The following is a 19,672-nucleotide window of genomic DNA, read 5'->3' on the forward strand; positions in this document are numbered from 1 at the left end:
TCAGCCACCAGTAGTACTCCTACTTTTCGTCGAATATCTTCATTTCTTATCTTATCCATCCTCGTATAACCACACATCCACCTTAACATTATCATCTCTGCTACTCTCATTTTATGCTCATGTTGCCTATGTGCTGGTCAACATTCAGCTCCATATAGTATTGCAGATCTTACTGCTGTTCTATAGAATTTTCCTTTTAACTTAAAGGGGATTTTGCGATCACACAAAAACCCAGATGCACTACGCCATTGCATCCACCCTGCTCTGATTCTATGATTTACATCCTTATCAATCTCTCCACCTTTTTGCAAAATGGATCCCAGGTATCTAAAAACATCTTTCTTGGGTACCTCTTGACCACTATGCACGGGATATTGGACTACATCTCTTACCAGAGAGAACTCACACTTCAAATACTCAGTCTTGCTCCGACTTAATGTGAATCCTTTAGATTCCAACGTGCTTCTCCACAATTCAAGTTTTCTATTAACACCGTCTTTGTTCTCATCAATAAGCACAATATCATCTGCAAAAAGCATACACCATGGCACTTCCTCTTGAATATCTTTTGTTAGTTCATCCATAACTAAGGCAAAGAGATAAGGACTTAGAGCCGAACCTTGGTGTACACCTATCATGATAGGAAAATAACTTGATGTTCCGTTACAAGCTTTCACACATGTAGTACCCCATCATACATATCCTTGATTGCCTTTACATACTTTGATGGTACTTTTTTCTTCTCAAGAACCGACCATAACACTTTCCGTGGAACCCTATCGTATGCTTTCTCAAGTGTTGAGATATATAGTCCCACATTGGTTGTATGTGCAACTAATGTGGAGTTTATAAGGTCTTGGGCACTCTCACCCTTTGAGCTAGCTTTTGGGGTGGTGTATCCCAAGGTTCTTAACATGGTATCAGAGCCTCGCCGCCCCCCACTTTCTTATGTGGCGTTTCTTAGCACAGGTAGGTTGGGCCTGTTGCATTATCCACTCTTCAAGCCCAATGGGCTCTTGTGTGAGGGGGCGTGTTGAGATATATAGTCCCACATTGGTTGTATGTGCAACTAATGTGGAGTTTATTTGGTATCAGAGCTCTCGCTTCCGCATATATATCTTTTCCTTTCTTTTTACTGCCGTGCATCATACCGGCAACCATCCTTTCACACCTAACCCTTATTTAGTCACAAATTTTTTGTCCTCAACCTCGTATCATCAGGAAAAAGATCGCCAGCCTCCGTTCATCGCCGGAAACCGCCACAAAACCACCGTCCGCCACTGTTCACCGCCGTCAGACTGCTTTTCCGACCAACCACCACGCGATTAGGAGCGGCTCAGGGAGGCGACCCTGTCTGTCCATGCCGCGTGTTGATCGGAGCATCCACGCGCCGCCACGCGCCGGTGGAAGTCTCCGGCGGCCGAACCACTGTTCCGGCGCGTGAGGCACCGTCCGGCCACCGTTCCAGGCCGGACCACCACCATCTTGCTCGCCTCCTCACCCTCTTTCCAGATCTGGTCTCCGTTCGTTGTGGGTCCCATCCGTTTGAAAGATATCAGTGAAAAACCTGTTGTTTGGACACTTTTGTGCAACTTTTTTGCGCGATTTTTTGCTTTCTTGTAGTTCTTTGCTATTTTCTGGTCATCTCCTTTTATTTTGTGATGGAGGGCTCAAATAATGCGTCCAAAAACACGACTGGCATCATCTCCGGTACTACCCCATCTCCATTCTTTTCTCAGGCCAGTGATTCCAATTGGAACAGTGGACGCGGTCGCAGACGTGGCCGCAGACAGAGGCCTCGTTGCAATTATTGCCAGAATCTTGGGCATTTTGAAGAACGCTGCTATAGGAAGTACCCTGATTTGAAGCCACCGACTGCCAACTTTGCTCAAACTGATGTTACGCTACCTTCAACTGGATTAGTAACTCTTTCAAGTGCCGACTATAAGGCACTTCTCAAGAAGGTTTCTTCTCAGCATCCTACTCAAGACACTGGTAATCATGTTGCTTGTTTTTATCAATCATCTCTTGGACCCTGGATAATAGACTCAGGTGCTACTCATCATCTTTGTGGTAATAAAGATCTCTTCACTTCACTTTCTTATTCTAATAACCTACCCCCTGTCACTCTTGCTGATGGCACTAAGGCTCCTGCTCGTGGAATTGGGGAAGCCAACCCAACTCCCCTTTTAACTTTGAGTTCTGTTTATTATATACCTGGCATTCCTTTTAATTTAATCTCTGTTAGCCAGTTGATTCATTCTCTTTCATGTACTATTACCTTCTCTAAACAATCCTTTTCTATGCAGGATTCGGGTACGGGGAAGACGATTGTAGCAGGCGTTGAGTCACGAGGTCTCTACTATCTGATTGCACCACCTTCTCCAGTAGCCTGTTCTCTCACAGAGTCTCCTGAGCTAATTCACAGCCGTCTGGGTAATCCAAACCTCTCCAAGCTTCAGCATATGGTTCCCTTTTTATCCAATCTTAAGTCTTTAAACTGTCATTCTTGTCAGCAAGGAAAACACACTCGCTCCTCCTTTGCTAATAGAGTCAATAAAAGAACTGATGCTCCTTTTTCTATTGTTCATTCTGATATTTGGGGTCCGAGTCGAACAATGTCTGTTTTGGGTTTTCAGTATTTTGTCACCTTTATTGATGATTTCTCCCGTTGCACTTGGGTTTATTTAATGAAAAATCGTTCTGAGTTATTTTCAATTTATCAAAAGTTTTGTGCAGAAATAAAAATTCAATTTGGTGCTTCGATTCAAATCTTGCGCAGTGATAATGCAAAAGAGTATGTGTTTCTTGAATTTTCTAAATTTCTGGATACACAAGGGACGATACACCAGACTACCTGTCCCCACACTCTACAACAAAATGGAGTCGCTGAATGTAAAAATAGACATCTAGTTGAAACTGCACGTACCCTTCTCATTCATATGAACGTCCCACTTCGTTTTTGGGCAGATGCTATTATCACCTCATGTTTCCTTATCAACCGCATGCCCTCTTCTGTGCTAAATAATGACGTTCCCCACAGTATTTTGTTTTCCGGAGCACCTTCTTATCCTCTGCCTTTACATATTTTTGGCTGTACTTGTTTTGTTCATGATTTTACTCCAGGTAAAGACAAGTTGACATCCAAGGCCTTCAAATGTATTTTCCTTGGGTATACACCTTTTCAAAAAGGGTATCGTTGCTATTCTCCTGATCTCAAGCGTTATATCGTTTCTGCTGATGTCACTTTCCTTGATCAGCAGCCTTTTCACTCTACTCCGTCTCCAGTGTCCCAAGTTGACCAGGTCCTTCCTGTTCCTTTTCTTGACTTGTCTTTACCAGCTGCAGGTGACCCTATTCCAGAGGAGCAACCAATTACCTCCATACCTGCAGATCGTCCTCTCCTCACATACCAGCGTCGTCAGCCTGCACCTCCTCCGACTTTGCCTCTTGATGACTCATTGCCCTTTCCCGTCTGCTCTTCTCCTCCGGATCCTCCATCAGAGACTCCTCCCATTGCCCTTCGGAAAGGTATTCGATCCACTCGAAATCCTCATCCCCTTTATTCTTTATTGAGTTATGACAGACTTTCTTCACAACATTTTACTTTTGTTTCTAGTCTCTCTTCTGTTTCCATCCCTAAAACCACAGGTGAAGCACTATCTCATCCAGGGTGGCGCCAAGCGATGCTTGATGAATTGCAGGCACTTCACTCCAATGGCACTTGGGATCTTGTTCGTGCTCCTCCCGGGAAGTCTGTTGTTGGTTGTCGATGGGTGTTCACAGTTAAAGTTGGTCCTGATGGCACTGTTGATCGCCTTAAAGCTCGCTTAGTGGCCAAGGGATACACACAGATCTTTGGTCTTGATTATGGGGATACCTTTTCTCCTGTTGCTAAGATGGCTTCTGTTCGCCTGTTTCTTGCCCTTGCCGCCATTCATCACTGGCCCCTTCTCCAACTTGATATTAAGAATGCTTTTCTACATGGTGACTTGCAGGAGGAAGTTTATACGGAGCAACCACCAGGTTTTGTTGCTCAGGGGGAGAGTTCTGGAATGTTATGTAAACTTCGGAAATCTTTATATGGCCTGAAGCAATATCCTCGGGCCTGGTTTAGCCACTTTAGTTTAGTTGTTGAATCCTTTGGCTTAATCAGAAGCAAAGCCGATCATTCTGTCTTTTACTGGCATAGCTCTTCTGGCCAGTGCGTTTATCTCCTGGTCTATGTTGATGACATTATCATTACAGGCAGTGATCAGACCGGAATTGATCAGTTGAAAGAGCATTTATTCAATCAATTTCAGACCAAAGATCTTGGCAGACTTCGATATTTCTTGGGGATCGAAGTTGCACAGTCTAGGCGGGGCATTTCCATCTGTCAGAGGAAGTATGCACTGGATATCCTAGATGAGACTGACATGTTAGGCTGTAAACCCATTGATACACCTATGGACCCCAATGTTAAGTTATTACCAGGACAGGGGGAGCCACTGCCAAATCCTAGTCGCTACTGCCGACTAGTTGGAAAATTGAATTATCTTACTGTGACAAGGCCAGATATCTCCTTCGCAGTGAGTGTTGCAAGTCAATTTCTTGATTCTCCCTGTGACTCCCATTGGGATGCAGTTATTAGAATTCTCCGATATATTAAAAAGGCGCCAGGAAGAGGTTTATTATATACAAATAAAGGGAGTTCGGAGATCTCTAGTTATTCAGATGCTGACTGGGCAGGTTCTCCTTCAGATAGACGATCCACCTCAGGGTATTGTGTTCTCTTCGGAGGAAATTTGATCTCTTGGAAGAGTAAGAAGCAAACTGTGGTCGCCAGATCCAGTGCGGAGGCAGAATATCGGGCAATGGCAAATGCAACCTGTGAGCTCATCTGGCTGAGTCAATGTGGGACTATATATCTCAACATCAAGATCTATGAACACCATATGTAAGTCCTTCTTTTCTCGATATCTTTCCATTAATTGTCGCATCAAGAAAATGGCTTCCATGGTACATCTTCCTGGCATAAATCCAAATTGATTTACAGAAACCTTGGTATCTCTTCTCAAGCGATGTTCAATTACCCTATCCCACAACTTCATAGTATGACTCATTAGCTTAATGCCTCTATAGTTAGAACAATTCTTTATATCTCCCTTGTTTTTGTAAATAGGCACAATCATACTTTTCCTCCATGTATCAGACATCTTATTTGTCTGAAGAGTCTTATTGAAAAGATTGGTCAACCATTTTATTGCCACATCCCCTAGGCCTCTCCACACTTCAATAGGGAGACCATCAGGTCCCAAGGTTTTATTAGTCTTCATCCTCTTTAAAGCCTCCTTAACTTCATGTGTATTAATTCTGCGCACAAATTTTCTATTCAAATCATAATAAGCATCCTCCAAGCCCACCTCGCTTATACCGCCATCCCCATTAAACAACTTGTTGAAGTAGTTCATCCATCTTTCATTTACATCTTTATCTCTCACCAAAAGTTTTTGATTTTCATCCTTGATGCATCTAACCTGGGTGAGGTCTTTACTTTTCTTATCCCTTATTTTTGCAAGTTTATATATACCTTTTTCACCATCCTTGCTCCCAAGATTTTTATACAAATCTGCGAAAACCTTGCCTCTAGCTTCTCGCACTGCTTTTTTTGCATTTTTTCTCGCCAATCTAAACTTTTGCAAATTCTCTTCACTGGGACTTTTATGCAAAGATCTAAAACATTCCTTCTTATGTTTAATTGCCTCTTGCACCTCTCCATTCCACCACCATGTTTCCTTTGTATGAAATCCATTTCCTTTGCTTTCTCCTAACACCCTCCTTCCCATATTCTGAATACACATAGCCATCTCATTCCATAGTGCATTTGCTCCTCCATCAAACTCCCAAGGTCCTTCGTGCAACATTCTTTCATTGAACTCTCTTTTTTCCTTCCTTAAGCTTCCACCATCTTATCCTTGGGTTCTGGGCCATCTTCCTCGTTGTAAGTACTTTGTTGAACTGAACCTCCAGGACTACCAGCTTATGTTGCGTAGCAACACACTCTCCAGGGTAGACCTTACAGTCGACACAAGAAGTTCTATCTTCTCTTCTAGCCATGAAAAAATCAATCTGACTACGATTTTGGCCACTATGATATGTGATTAGATGTGACACCCTTTTTCGAAAAAAAGTGTTCGCTAGCATCAAATCGTAGGCTAATGCAACATTCGAGATATCTTCTCCAGTCTCGTTTCTCGTCCCATAGCCAAAACCTCCATGAATTCTATTAAAACCTCCATTGTTTTTACCAACATGACCATTTAGATCTCTTCCTAAGAAAATCTTCTCTTCTCGTGGTATTCCCCTCAAAACCTCCTCCAAGTCTTCCCAAAATTGGCTTTTATCATTTGGTTGCAATCCAACTTCGGGTGCATACACACTGAGGATATTCAGGATTAAATCACCCACTACAAGCTTAACTAGAATAATCCTTTCGCCTTTCCTTTTGACGTCCATAACTTTATCTCTGAAACTTTTATCGATCATAATTCCAACACCATTTCGACTCTTGTTTATACCTGTGTACCATAACTTGAAACCAGTTCCATCCACTTCCTTGGCCTTTTCTCCAGCCCACTTAGTTTCCTGCAAGCAAACAATATTCACTTTCCTTCTAGCAAAAACATCTGCTAACTCCCTTAATTTACCCGTTAAGGTTCCTATGTTCCAACTTCCTAATCGCATCCTTAACCCCTGGGCTGTACTTGCCTGCCACGCTCGCCCATCTGCGTGTTGGGACCCTGACATACTTCTCACCAAATCCGGGTGAAGACCTGGCGCCTTGCTTTAAGGCAAAGACCATAGCATATTTTTCACTACACCCGGGGCCCGATGCAGCGCCTTGCCTTGTTTCGCTACATCCGGGGCCCGATGCAACGCGTCGCTATGAAGGTTACGCCCCAACGAAAAATCATAAGGGTTCATCACATAAAATATAGCTGCCTTTTATGGCCGGTTCGCTACACCTGACGCCAACCCTCCTCCTTTATCCTGGCTTGGGACAGACCATGCATGCGAGCACACATAGGCGGAGTTATATGTTATAGATTAAATAAGGAAATATATTTTTTAAAATGTCTCTATTAAAAATAAAACAATATACGAATATGATAAATTGATTAAGATTTTAGAAGCAATAAGCTCGGTTGGCATAGTGGCTAATCGCCCTTACAATAATGTCAATGGGAACCTTGATATTATTTTGAATTTTGTGTTCACAATATTTAAGTAGGCATACAATATATTATGTTGAATAGGTATGAGTAGGCATACCGGTATTGGTATGTGTAGGGTGTAGGACAGTATTTAAAACTAAGATATGGCTATTAGAGGATATATCATATAGGAATATAAAGCCATAAATAATAGTATTAAAATCATGTAATATAAATCCAATTTTCATATGTTCTAACTCAAGTAAGCAACAAATATTTAAAGTAGGCATAAGTTTTGAAGACAGTGAAGTAACAGTTTGTTTCATTTAGTAACAAAATTTACAAATTAGCAACAAAATTTGGTGTTATGCACGCACTGATCTGTACTTGAGTGGTAAGTGATTATTGGGTACGTAACCATGTTTACCCAATAAGTGCTGGTACCAAATACGTACCCATATATGATAACTATTTAGGAATACCCATGCATCATGGACAATATATTTATTGTTATGACCATATTTAACAAGAAGCAACCTTGTACAAGCGGTAGCTGGCGATGGGATGGAGTTACACTTCAGACCCAAGTTCAAACTTGAGGTAGGAGATTTTGTGCCAACTTATGCGTTAATTTGAACTAGTTCGGCTGGTCAAACTGTGACTAGTTCTCGGTCAATCGGTTCATGACTAATTTGCTTGTTCAAATACTGGTCTGGCTTTGAAGGCTTAACCTGGCTGACTTTTGAATTGTTTCACAGTTAGCCTATTCCGACCAGTCCGGTTTGGTCTTAAAAACTATGCCCTTTTCTCTCGCAGTAGTAGCGGGTTGCGAAAGGTGGCCATTATTAGCCGTGCTGCAACGCAACAGTTAAGAGTTGCGGTTGCAATTGCGTTGTGGCAGGGAAACAATGTGGAATTCCAAGTTTTCCCTTGTTTTTAATTTCTAACAGCTATTTTTCATGGGTCTTTTGGTCTTATAATTGGGTTTTAGTATGAAACCCTCAGCGCACTCCATAGAAGTGAATAGTGCGCAATAGCACTACTGTAGGGCGTTGTGGCCCATGGCCGCTACAGTGCGCAATGCAACACACCAACTACAAGTAGCGTCTGCAGTGGCCGCTATTTCATCCATTCACCGCAAATCGTGGAGCTATTGCGCCTCTATAGTGAAAGAGGCCAACTTTACATATTTGCCCTCATTTTTAAATCATAACAGTAACATTTAAAGGATTTTTTCCGTCCTTTAACCTTTAAAACATCTGAATCCTTCTCTCTCCCCTTCATTTCTTCGCTCCATCACTGTTTCTTCGAACATCAACCAGCCATCAGCGACCAGCGACGGAGATGGCGACCAGCATCCTTTGTGTCTCTGTTTTTCGAGTTTGTCTACCTATCTTTTTTTTTTTTTTATGTTAGTGTCTCTCTCTCTGTTTTTTGCTTTGTTTATGGTGTCTTTTTTTTTTTTTCTTATAGTCTCTCTCTCTCTCTCTCTCTCTCTCTCTGGTAGTGTCTCATTCCGTTTTTTTCTTCGTGTCTTCATCTCTCTGTTATAGTGTCTCACTCTTTTTCTTTTTTCTTTTTTAAGCATAAGAATCCCTTCTCTTTCTTTTTATAATTTCTTTTCCATCTTTTATTTTTATGATTTTTTTTTATCTAAAGCTGGATTTGCTTTCACGAGGGAGTGATTCCCAACCTAGAGTCTTTTTATTCTTCATTATTTTTTCTCTGTTTTTATCTTCCCCATCCATTAGTGTTGCTGTATTTTTTTTTTATGAATATGGTTTTTAGTTTTAACTCTTTTTTTTTTGTCTGTAACTTTAAGTCAGAAATTGTAACTTATTTTTTTGTGTGTGTTGGATATGGTCTAGAATCTAGATAGATGACTGTATAGCTATTACTTATTATTAGTTTATTATTGGTTTTGACTTCAGCCAACTTGAAGATGGCAACCAATGACCAAACATGAGAGTCTCTTTCTTCTTGTGGTTTGGTGAAACCCACAGGGGAAAATCTTGGCATAGCATGGATATTTGACAATATTTAGATCTTTTAATTGGCTACTTGGAATTCCTGTTTGTTTTGGAATTTGGAGCAATTCCTTATTATTATTGATTGTTTTTATTTTTTAGCATATATATGTATGGTGTATCTAGGTTCTTTTAATACATTTTGCTATTTCCGCAACCGCAACCCGCTATAGTGTTTTTCAGGGTTGGCCGCAACATGCCGCAATTCGCTTTTAACTACTATGGCCTACTCTCTCGATGGTGTTGTGACTCCCTCTCATCTCTCTCTTGTCTTTGCGTCTCTGTCTCTCTTGTCGCTTAACAGGATATTGTAGTGCTAAAATTATGAGGTCGGGAAGAAAAAGAAGAACGGGGAAGAAGACGAATAGCTGAGAGAAAAAGGGGAAAATTGGGAAGGAGAAGAGAGAAGTTTGGAATCTTCATCTTCATTACCAACTTACCATAGATATATCCCTAGTAGGTTGTTACAAAAATAACAAACTATGATAAAATATTAGAATTGAAAATGACAATTAGAAAATAGGGAAATATTGTAAGAGCATGAAATATAACATGACCAAATGGTCTTTCTCCTTGCTGTTACTTGGTCTTATAGTCATTTAGAAACAGAGGGATAATGCTTTGATAATTGATGATATTATTGATAGGAAGCCCATTTCTATCCTTTTTTTTTTGGTGTCAAATACTTTGGAATTTTGAAACAGAGAATAATAGGGGCCTTATTTTTAATTATGAATCTCCGAATAATGTCTGAATGAATGTCTTTATTTTTTAGGATTTATATGTATGGTATGTGTGATTTTATTCTGTCGGCTGCAATCTGCATTTAATAACTATATTTGTAAATATTGGGACTTTACCACAAATTATCGTTTGCTGTTTTTAAGCCGAAAGAATTTATCCATGGAGATGTCCTTCTTTTTGCACATTGTGCAAAAGAGCTTTGCAAATTGATTTTGCAAATCCTCCGCAGAACCTTCTATATATGTATGATTCACGATGTCTAATATGAGGAATGTAAGGAAAATAATACATATCAATTCCTAATATTTAATGTATATATAGGCTCTAAATAGGAGATATAGGAAGTAAAACCTCAAAAATCATGTTAGATTCAATAAAAAAAATTAAGTAGGATATCTTTAAAGAAAGTGACATCTGTAGAGGGTATATGATATGAATATAGTCACGTAAGTATATGTAGGTATATGTAAGTTGGGTAGTAGGGGATTACGGGGGCATGACAAGTCTGTTAGTCAGAATATTCTAGAAGAATGAGTTTGTTAGAGGAAAGAAGGAGGGCAGTGCTGAGGTGGCATGGCTGTTAGAGGGAATAAAAGGTGTAGAGTGGCATGAGCAAAAGCATGAAAAAGAGATGGGAAATTGGGACTTGGGCTGGGAAACCAGATTGGGAGAGAATCAACACCTCTCTAATCTGTTGAATTGTATCTTTCTTTCTTTCCATTTTCTGTCTTCGTAGCTGATAGGAAAACCTCCATTGTAGTAGCTTGAGTCTTTGTTATTTTCATTACAATTGCTTGTAATTTCAGCTTATCAATATGCAGGAAATCCAGAAGGTGTTCCTTCTGGGCCAAAATACTCTGTTCTTAGTAGTTATTTTGCTTCATCTCTGATCCAGTTCTATCAGTATACCATTGGTGAGTGGCAAGAGAATAACAACGATATCCCTTTTGCAACCTTCAATAGCCAAGGAATACACATTTAATAGTATGATGAGATAACTTATCTCGGCCTGGAGAAAGATCATGGACAAAACAAGTACACCTAAACAACTGAGGAGGAACAAAATATAAGAGACCTTCGGGAACTAACAATGAATGAGGAACGTGATTATTAATAGTAGATGAGGGCATACAATTGATCAAACAACAGTGTCAATAATATGGCAATTTTTCCTTTCGTCCATTTCATTTTGTTGGCGAATGTGCGCGACACATCGATTGATGTAAAATACCATGAGAAGAATGGAAAAATATTTGTTGACATTATTGCTGCATATAATCTTAATGTACTTTCTATATTAATTCTGAATTTCAGTAATGGAAGATTGGAATAAGGAAAATAACACAAACATTTTTTCCATTAAGAATAATCTTGTACATCGTGAAAAGTCATCAATAAAGATAGGGAAATACTTTAATACCAGAGGGTGTGATGACACGATTTGGCCCCCATAAATAAGAATGAATAACATGAATACTAGACTCTATTCGATTCGACTGAATTGGGAAAGGAAGCCTGAGCATGCTTCCCAAGTTAACATGACTCATAATTAAAAGATTTGCAACCATTTGTTAAAGCTTTGATAGATTGGGATGATTGAGATGCCGATGGAGGAATTTTGGAGATTCAGCAGCAGCACACACCACCGTAGGGGTTGACTTAGATAGTAAAGTCCATGTGATTCACATCCTATGCCAATCTTTTGTCCTTTACCACGGTCCTAGATGACAAAAGAATGAAAATTATAGGTTGGCAAATAGCTATGGAATCTCATAAGTCGACTTAAGGAAATCAAATGAAAAGGACATCCAAGTATAAATAAGACTAATCTTAATGATATGGATGCAATGGGTGAAATATGACCGATACCTTGGGCAGACACTTCAAAATCATCAACTAGGTTGAAAACAATGAGAAAAATCAAATGGAGTGTAAAGAACCTTGGGATACACCACCCCAAAAGCTAGCTCAAAGGGTGGGAGTGCCCAAGGCCTTATAAACTCCACATTAGTTGCACATACAACCAATGTGGGACTATATATCTCAACACGCCCCCTCACACGAGAGCCCATTGGGCTTGAAGCGTGGACAATGCAACAGGCCCAGCCTACCTGTGTTAAGAAACTCCACAAGAGAAAGTGGGGGACGACGAGGCTCTGATACCATGTAAAGAACCTTGGGATACATCACCCCAAAAGGAAAAAAATGACCAATTACCAGCCACATGGTCAGAGGCACCTGAATCAAGAATCCAATGTGTTGAGTTATTATCGGTATGGGAAATACAAATAAATTACTCATATGAGCGAGCGTGGTAGTAGAAGATTGAGTTTTCTTGGCTGCCTTCATCGACCAATTCTCTTCAAACTGTTACTGAAAAAGTAAAAGGTGATTTGTCCGAGATAACTTAATATCTCCTTTCTTCTTCTCGACCAATGTCAAATTGAGTGACATTGACAATTTTCTCGAGAAACCTGTGAATGGAATAAAAAGTCTCGAGTGTGGCTTGATCATTTATAATGATTACTTTAGAGAGTGCATGACGTGTGAGACCAATACCACATACAAGTTATCCACAATTTATTTAATAAACCCTCAAGATGGTAACATCTTCGACTTTTCTATTGCAGCTTGTGCCTCAGCAATAAAACCATTCATGTCATGATCTGGTCGTCGAAGGGAGGCCAATTTTTTGGGATAAATTATACAAGTGCTGAATGTCATTAGACTGCAAGCCTTGTTCCAAAATATGAAACATGTCTTAAAATCTTGAAATTGATTAAATTGGTTCCACAAACTGCCATAAAAGAGCATATAATTGATAATAGAACTTCTCTCATTGACTTTGATCTTCTAACGGAGGCTGATTGACCCTTTTGCCATTGTTTTTAAAAAATTTACCACTTTGCTCCTTTTCGAAAACTAAATATCAATCTGTTACTGTTTAACCACGTTGCCCTTATTTACTCGAGTAACTGGGCTAGTTACTCGAGTAAAATGACTTACTCAACTAACTAAAGCCAGTTACTCAAGTAAATAAGGGCAATGAGCAACTCAACAACTCAAATTTGGATCCACAAATATCTTTGAGTCAAACCAAGTTCTAATGTCTTTTACATGTATTAATGGAATTGGGGTGGGTGTTTGTGAGTCCAAAATTGAGGATAGTCCCCATTCAATTATTTAAACCCTAAAATGATGTAAACTTCGAAAGAGCATAAATTTTGGCTTGGTTTTCCAAACCGGGTGTTCTTTTTTTGATTTCGCGTAACTTTTCGAGATCTACGCAATGACAAATATCCAGAGGGGATTTGGTCAAAAAATTTTCCAAAAAAATGCTTCCTTCGTGGGTTTCAGGAATGACAAAGTAAATGGACATAAATCTTTAAAAGCAATGCCTCATGAACATAATTATGTACATAAAACTTAGTTTATTAAATTTAGTTTAGGGTATAAAGAGCTTGAATGGAGATTGTTCTCAATTGTTTTGAACCCTCGAACCCATATATGAAGTCCAAATATGTGGGGACTGCCCTCAATTGTAAAAGACCCACAAACACTCATCCTTTGTCCATTTATACATGGACAAGACATTAGAACTTGGGTTGAATAAAAAATATTCATGGATCCAAATTTGAGTTGCTCATTTGCCTGTGTTACTCGAGTAAGTCGCAGTCAATGTGGTTAAACAAGTCAAATTGGTATATAGTTTTGATAAAAGGTTAAAATTAATACATAGTTTAAAAAAAGGGGCAAAGTGGTAAATTTTTTTAAATATAGGAGCAGAATGGTCAATTACCCTCTAAGTGAATTTTAGACATCAACTTCTCAAGATGATTAGAGGGGTCCTTGACCGAGAAAACAAAGCTCAAAGGAGGTTGACCAAGCTAGATAATTCTTATCATTAAACTTTTCTTAGGTGATTGCAAGAGTACTAGAGAAGGCATAAGTAACGGGAACATTACAAGATAGATTTATTACGTCGGACAAATGAGGACGACCTTCTGAATCAAATGAACTACTTGGACTTAGGCCATAGTTGCTCAAAGGGATCGATGAGAAGACGTTGGCACTGATGACTGGTGGCACATGGCTAGACACTTGCATGCAGCAAGAGGGGTGCATGAACAGTACTCAACCAAGGTGGATATCAACAACCAACCACCAAGATGGAATATAATTGGATTTCTAACCACCAAGGCAGGATGAAGGGTCATTGGCGAGCAGCACATTATCAACAATTTGAGGAGTTGACGCCAGGAAGGTTACATGTGGACTTCACTCATAAGGTTGTGTGTGGCAGGGTCTTTGTTGATGGTGCTTGGAAAGATGGTTGTTGATGGTTTTTGGGTGGAACTGGACCTTCACGACGAGTTGGATGCTAGCCTTAGACGATGGATAGGAAGACGACAATTGTGTTCGGGGTTTAGACGGATCGTGTTTTGGGTTCCAATGTTAGGCCATGCTGAAGAGAAATTTGTGAATTTTTTGAGGAAATCCTCATCAAAAGATTCTATTTATGCATGATTTACAATTTCTAATTTTAGAAATCTAGGAAAATAAGGAATCTAGAAAACTAGGAAATTAAAGAAAATAATACAAATTAAATTTTAATTATTTACAATACATACAGTCCCTAAGTAGGAGATTTATGGAGATACTTTCCAGCACACATATTCCCCCTTCACCCCACCTTTTCTTTAATATTAGGCAAAAGGAAAGGAGGTGTATAGAAACAAGATACCCTATAAATTGACTGTGGATAATGAATATGTTCTAACACTCTTTTACATCTGATTGATATCCAAATTTCAATAATAAATTTTGAGCACTCAATTGTGAATTGCAGCAATATAGTGTTGCTATGTTGTGTTGCAGCCGGTCTGTTGTAGCATTGTATTTCGCTATTGCAGCCAAATGATGGCTGTGCCCTCTGTTCTGGCCAATTCCCGGTAACCCAAATTTTTTTAAGCCACTACCGCTCTTTTACCAGCTATGTACTGCTGTGGTTGTTCAGCTCTGTTTTGGTGGCAGCTTCAAGCCTTTTCCCTTTCACAGAGCTCACGTGACTAGATCTGGACTTTTTTTTTTCTTTATAAACTTTTTTTTTCCCAAGTAACTGATCCAGACTGAAAATACATCAGTGACCTTTTCTTTTGGTCATTGACATGACATCCATTTCTTTTGCTAAGTGACATCCCTGTCCTACTTTAGTAATAGCTCTTTTTTAATTTGCTTATTTGGTTATGTTTTTAATACTTGTTATTCGTAATTTAAGTTGTTCATAACACATTCACAAATATGAATGATGATTTTTTTTTCTTAATTGAATATTGAATTCATGGCAAAGATTTAAAACTATAAGGATTATTAATTGAGTATTAATGATGAATGGCGTAATCTTAAGTGTTTTTTCAATTTTGAGCTTTTACATGTGTGTATTGCAAATTAGTTATATTGTATCAACAATCTTCGGTTCAGCTGACACTTTGCGATCTGCTATACTGCTGTAATGTTGTTGGGGTTGGCCACTCTGCACTGCTATTTCCTGATATGACAACATTAATGTTCCTGTTTTTACTTTTATTGGGTGTATGTTTTCTATAGATCTATCGGAGATGAAAACCTTTGCAAGGAAATATTTGAGGATTACATCACACAACTGAAAGAAGAGGCAAAAGAGAGTGAGCGGCAACGAAAAGAGGAAAGGGTACAAATTCTGCTCATTGCATCTATGTTTGAGATTTATCTGCTCATTGCATCTATATTTGAGATTTATGCGAGTCATTCATTATCTCTCTTACACACAAATATCAAACTATCTTTATATAAAGCGCAAATCCCTCTGACAATTAAAGGGGAAAAAAGGAATGTGAATTTTGTGTATAAATCAGTCAGCTTGTTGATTGCTGTATGACTGCAAATATCAATTATCAACTTATCATAATTGTCACTCATGATACTATTTGCTACATTAATACCACTTTATGCATTTCTTGTTCTATCCAGACATTTTGCTAATTGTATTATCAATCATACATGAAAGCATGTTCTTGTGCTTAATTTTTGCTGTTTGTTTTTTCTTTTAAGGTGTAAAGTACTACTATTAATGCATGCTTGTTATTATATTTTTGGATATATCCACCGGTTCGTTAATTACCCAATTATTCACTGTCTGATCCATTATAGGGGGTGGCTCTCCCAATCATTAAGAAGGGATATAAATGAATTTTCCGAGTAAATACAAATTGCGGAATTCCTAGTAAAACAATTTTCAAATATTTCAAACCCTCACTAGTAGTACTTTATTTTCATGACTGGGAATCTATTTTCATTGTCAGGAATGGAATAGTTTTGAGACCTGGATAACAATATGTCTAACCGATAGGGAATAGAAAAAGGCTTGACTAGGTATCTATGAAGTTCTGAAATATAATTTTCTGCAGGCAAAGAAGGAAAAAGATAGGGAGGAAAGAGAAAGAAGAAAAATGAAGCAAAGAAGGGAAAAAGAGGGAGGGCGTGAAAGAGGGAAAGAGGATGCACATAAGAAGGATAAAACAGACAGTGACAGTGTGGACTTGACTGAGATCCAACCCTCCAAGGAAAAGAAAGATGATAACAGAAAACAACGGAAGCAGCATCAAAGTCCTGATGAAATGGATAGAGAGAGGACTAAGAAATCTCATGGTCACAGCAGCGACCGCAAGAAATCAAGACGTGTACGCTAATTTATTACTTGGTTGTTTTACAAATGTTTATGTTCTTTTGTTTTTCTGGTATCGTTTGTTGTTCTCTGATTGTCCTTTTTTTTGGGATATGTGGAGCAGCATGCTGGTCATGAATCAGATGAAGGCCGGCACAAAAGACACAAGAGAGACCACCGCGGTGATTATGGAGATCTTGAAGATGGGGAATTTGGTGATAATGTGGATAGATGGTAGTCATGTTATTCTATTCGAACCCCTGTGGTGATTACCTTGTTATGCTCAACATGTATTATGTTTTTCAAATATTATCAAAATATAAATTTTCAAGAGAACTTCCTGGTAGGGGTATGGGCACTTTGATGCTTCTTATCCGATCTAATTTTGGCCCATAAGTAGCATCATTATAATTGAACAGTCTCAGAGTAGTGTTTTGAGAGCCATACTATACTGAATGGGATTCGAGTTACTTGCTATGGTTCTTGAGATGTCACTGATTTCCTGTAACTAGTTCTATTATCTAATTGATTTCTACCATCATTACTGTTTCTCTTTCTTTGACCAAACCTGTTTTGTTACCACAATAAGTGGTATCTATATCTCGTTCATAATGATAATGAGCTGCAATCATAGGTATTGGATAACAAGGGCTAAAGTAAAATCATCACGAGGTTTCGTAGTAATGGTTTGCCATGAGTTCTACTTTTGTCCTATTATCATTTACAGTTATGCGGCCTGAGATCGAAACACAACACAGCGAGGAATTTTGTAACAGCGCAGGAGGGAATTTAGAACTGACACGAAATTGTCATATTCAAGAAATCAAACTATCACTCATGCTAAGGTGTAGCAGGTACTTGTGCTGTTTTATCTGATGTTAGTAGATATTTGAAACAACCTGCAGTTGTTCCTTTAACTTCCCCACCCCACTACCTTTGTTAAATTTATCACAATTATTGCTAAGTTAACTTTTCAACATTAAATTTTATTTGGGAAAGCAATTTGGCATTAAACTATAGACTATAGATAGTGCGATACCGTCAAGCCTTGTTTTATTGTTTTTTTTATTTTCTTGGTCAATGCAAAGCATGAACTAAGAAGTCATTATTTCACACAGAAAAGCAAAAAATAACGAATATTACTTGGTACTTTTAGCATGATAGGGCCAAGTAATCGCTGCCCTTATTCCTTTTATGTGCCTTGCTTGTTTCTCCCTTTCTTCCCCTTTGACCCCTTCTTTTTCTTATTCATCTTTGCCCTTTTTTCATTAACCTTGGTGGTAAGAATTTATTGGCATGAGGTATTTTCTGGGATAAACTAAGATAACAAATATATTTTAAATACATGCTTTTACCCATACATGTTTTAAATAACACTCATGCTTTTTTGGTGAAAATAACAAACATATTTTAAATACATATTTTGTGGGATCAAGATCTTATCTTCAATACCTTTTTTAAAAAAAATAAAAAATAAAATTGTTTTCCCATTTTTTTTTCCTGATATGATCTCATTATGGCAACTAACCGGACCTCCCTTTACTCAATCCTTACCAATTTGGTGCCGTATAACCACATCAATATATATGCAACCACTGAGATGCTTCGCTCATATTGAAAGAGACAGTAAGCAATGACAACGTGGTTCAATCTGATCCTTTTCTCTTCTCCTCTTAAAGGTTAAGGAGCCAACATCATCATCCATCACTAACAGGTCACGTACACCACCACCTGATAGCTTCTAGCCTTCTATAAAAGAGGTGTTACAAGTCATTTCGAACTGTTCTAGAAAGCCAAAATTAAATTGCCATCTCAGATTATTCCAGCCTACCACAAAGAGGTGTTACGGGCAAGAAATGCCATCTAAGATTTTGGGCTATCGCATAATTTTCTGGGTTTTAGATGTGGACACCACTAGCTTCTGACTCGTGATTTCTAACATTGTATATCACCTTAATGACTTAATAATGTATGTGAAAATCTGTCTCAAAAGTCCAATTATAGGTCTTTATGTTAAAGCTTCATGTAAAAGCTACCTCGGTACAATAATATTAAGATTCAATGACGCGGTATATGCATAAAGTATTTCTCCTACTATATACAATAAACATTTTCTTAGGAAAATTATTTTCTCCTACTAATAATTCTTTGATTTTTCTGCAACAATTTCTTTTATTTCTTTAATAGATGTGGGTTCATACAAGACATGTCTATAGTATGAGATTTTTTTTTTTTACTATATGGGAAAATTAAAACCCTAATTAATAATAGGTTAAGTGAATTCTATATAAATAGAAGGAACCATAAATAATTAAATATAATGTTTTTATATTTTAAATTGAAGCATGCGAGTGTATTTTTTTATCCATGATCCAAAAACAGGGCAGTTTAGATGTACGATAACAAAAACATTGACGGCGTGGGAGATGACTGCGACACTTAACGGTCAAAACTACATGTTTATATTTAGGATAAAATAGCTTAGTTTATCTAGAAGAACTAAATACTTAATATTTTGAGGAACTTCACAAAATCTTATTAGAATAATCTCAGCCTAGTCATTTGGGCAAAGTTGTTGAACTCATGCAAGAATATTTGGGTTGCTGCTTGTCTCTTTTGTCCTAAACAAGGTTCATAATCTTTGAATAGTAATAAATAAAAAAACATAGCCAACCTTAAGATCAATTGTAAACTAAGAAACGTCAAAACTTAAAAACGTAAAAAATCTATAGAGCATGTTTGATTGTATTTCGATTTTTATATTATTAAAATTATTTCGTAGAATAGTTAATGAAATATGTGTTTTTATATGTTTTGAAAAATAAAAGTTAAAAATTAAAACACAAAATAAAAACAACTCATACATGTTCTTTAAATTTTATTCTAAAAATTAAAAAATAGTTATAAATTTTAGAATTACTTTTTTTATTAAAAAACAGGCCTTATTGAACAATTTTTTTTAATTTTGTTTTGAAAATCAAAAAACTATTTTCGAATACAAT

General features: G+C 38.0%; 1 protein-coding gene across 1 annotated transcript in view; it reads left to right on the top strand.

The window, feature by feature from the left end:
* Positions 1-17,169, top strand: part of LOC133300144 (pre-mRNA-processing protein 40A-like) — a 29,205-nt gene extending 12,036 nt beyond the window's left edge. Inside the window, exons 27-29 of the mRNA XM_061499643.1 lie at positions 15,575-15,677; positions 16,414-16,686; positions 16,795-17,169. Of these exons, the coding sequence (XP_061355627.1) occupies positions 15,575-15,677; positions 16,414-16,686; positions 16,795-16,908 (490 nt within the window). The 3' untranslated portion in view covers positions 16,909-17,169. The remainder of the gene's footprint in view (positions 1-15,574; positions 15,678-16,413; positions 16,687-16,794) is intronic.
* Positions 17,170-19,672: the final 2,503 nt, after the last annotated feature.

Source organism: Gastrolobium bilobum, unplaced genomic scaffold, assembly GCF_033153095.1.
Source record: "Gastrolobium bilobum isolate Gb01-03AN ecotype WA unplaced genomic scaffold, APGP_CSIRO_Gbil_v1 utg60503, whole genome shotgun sequence".
In the NCBI taxonomy this organism is placed as follows: Eukaryota; Viridiplantae; Streptophyta; class Magnoliopsida; order Fabales; family Fabaceae; genus Gastrolobium; species Gastrolobium bilobum.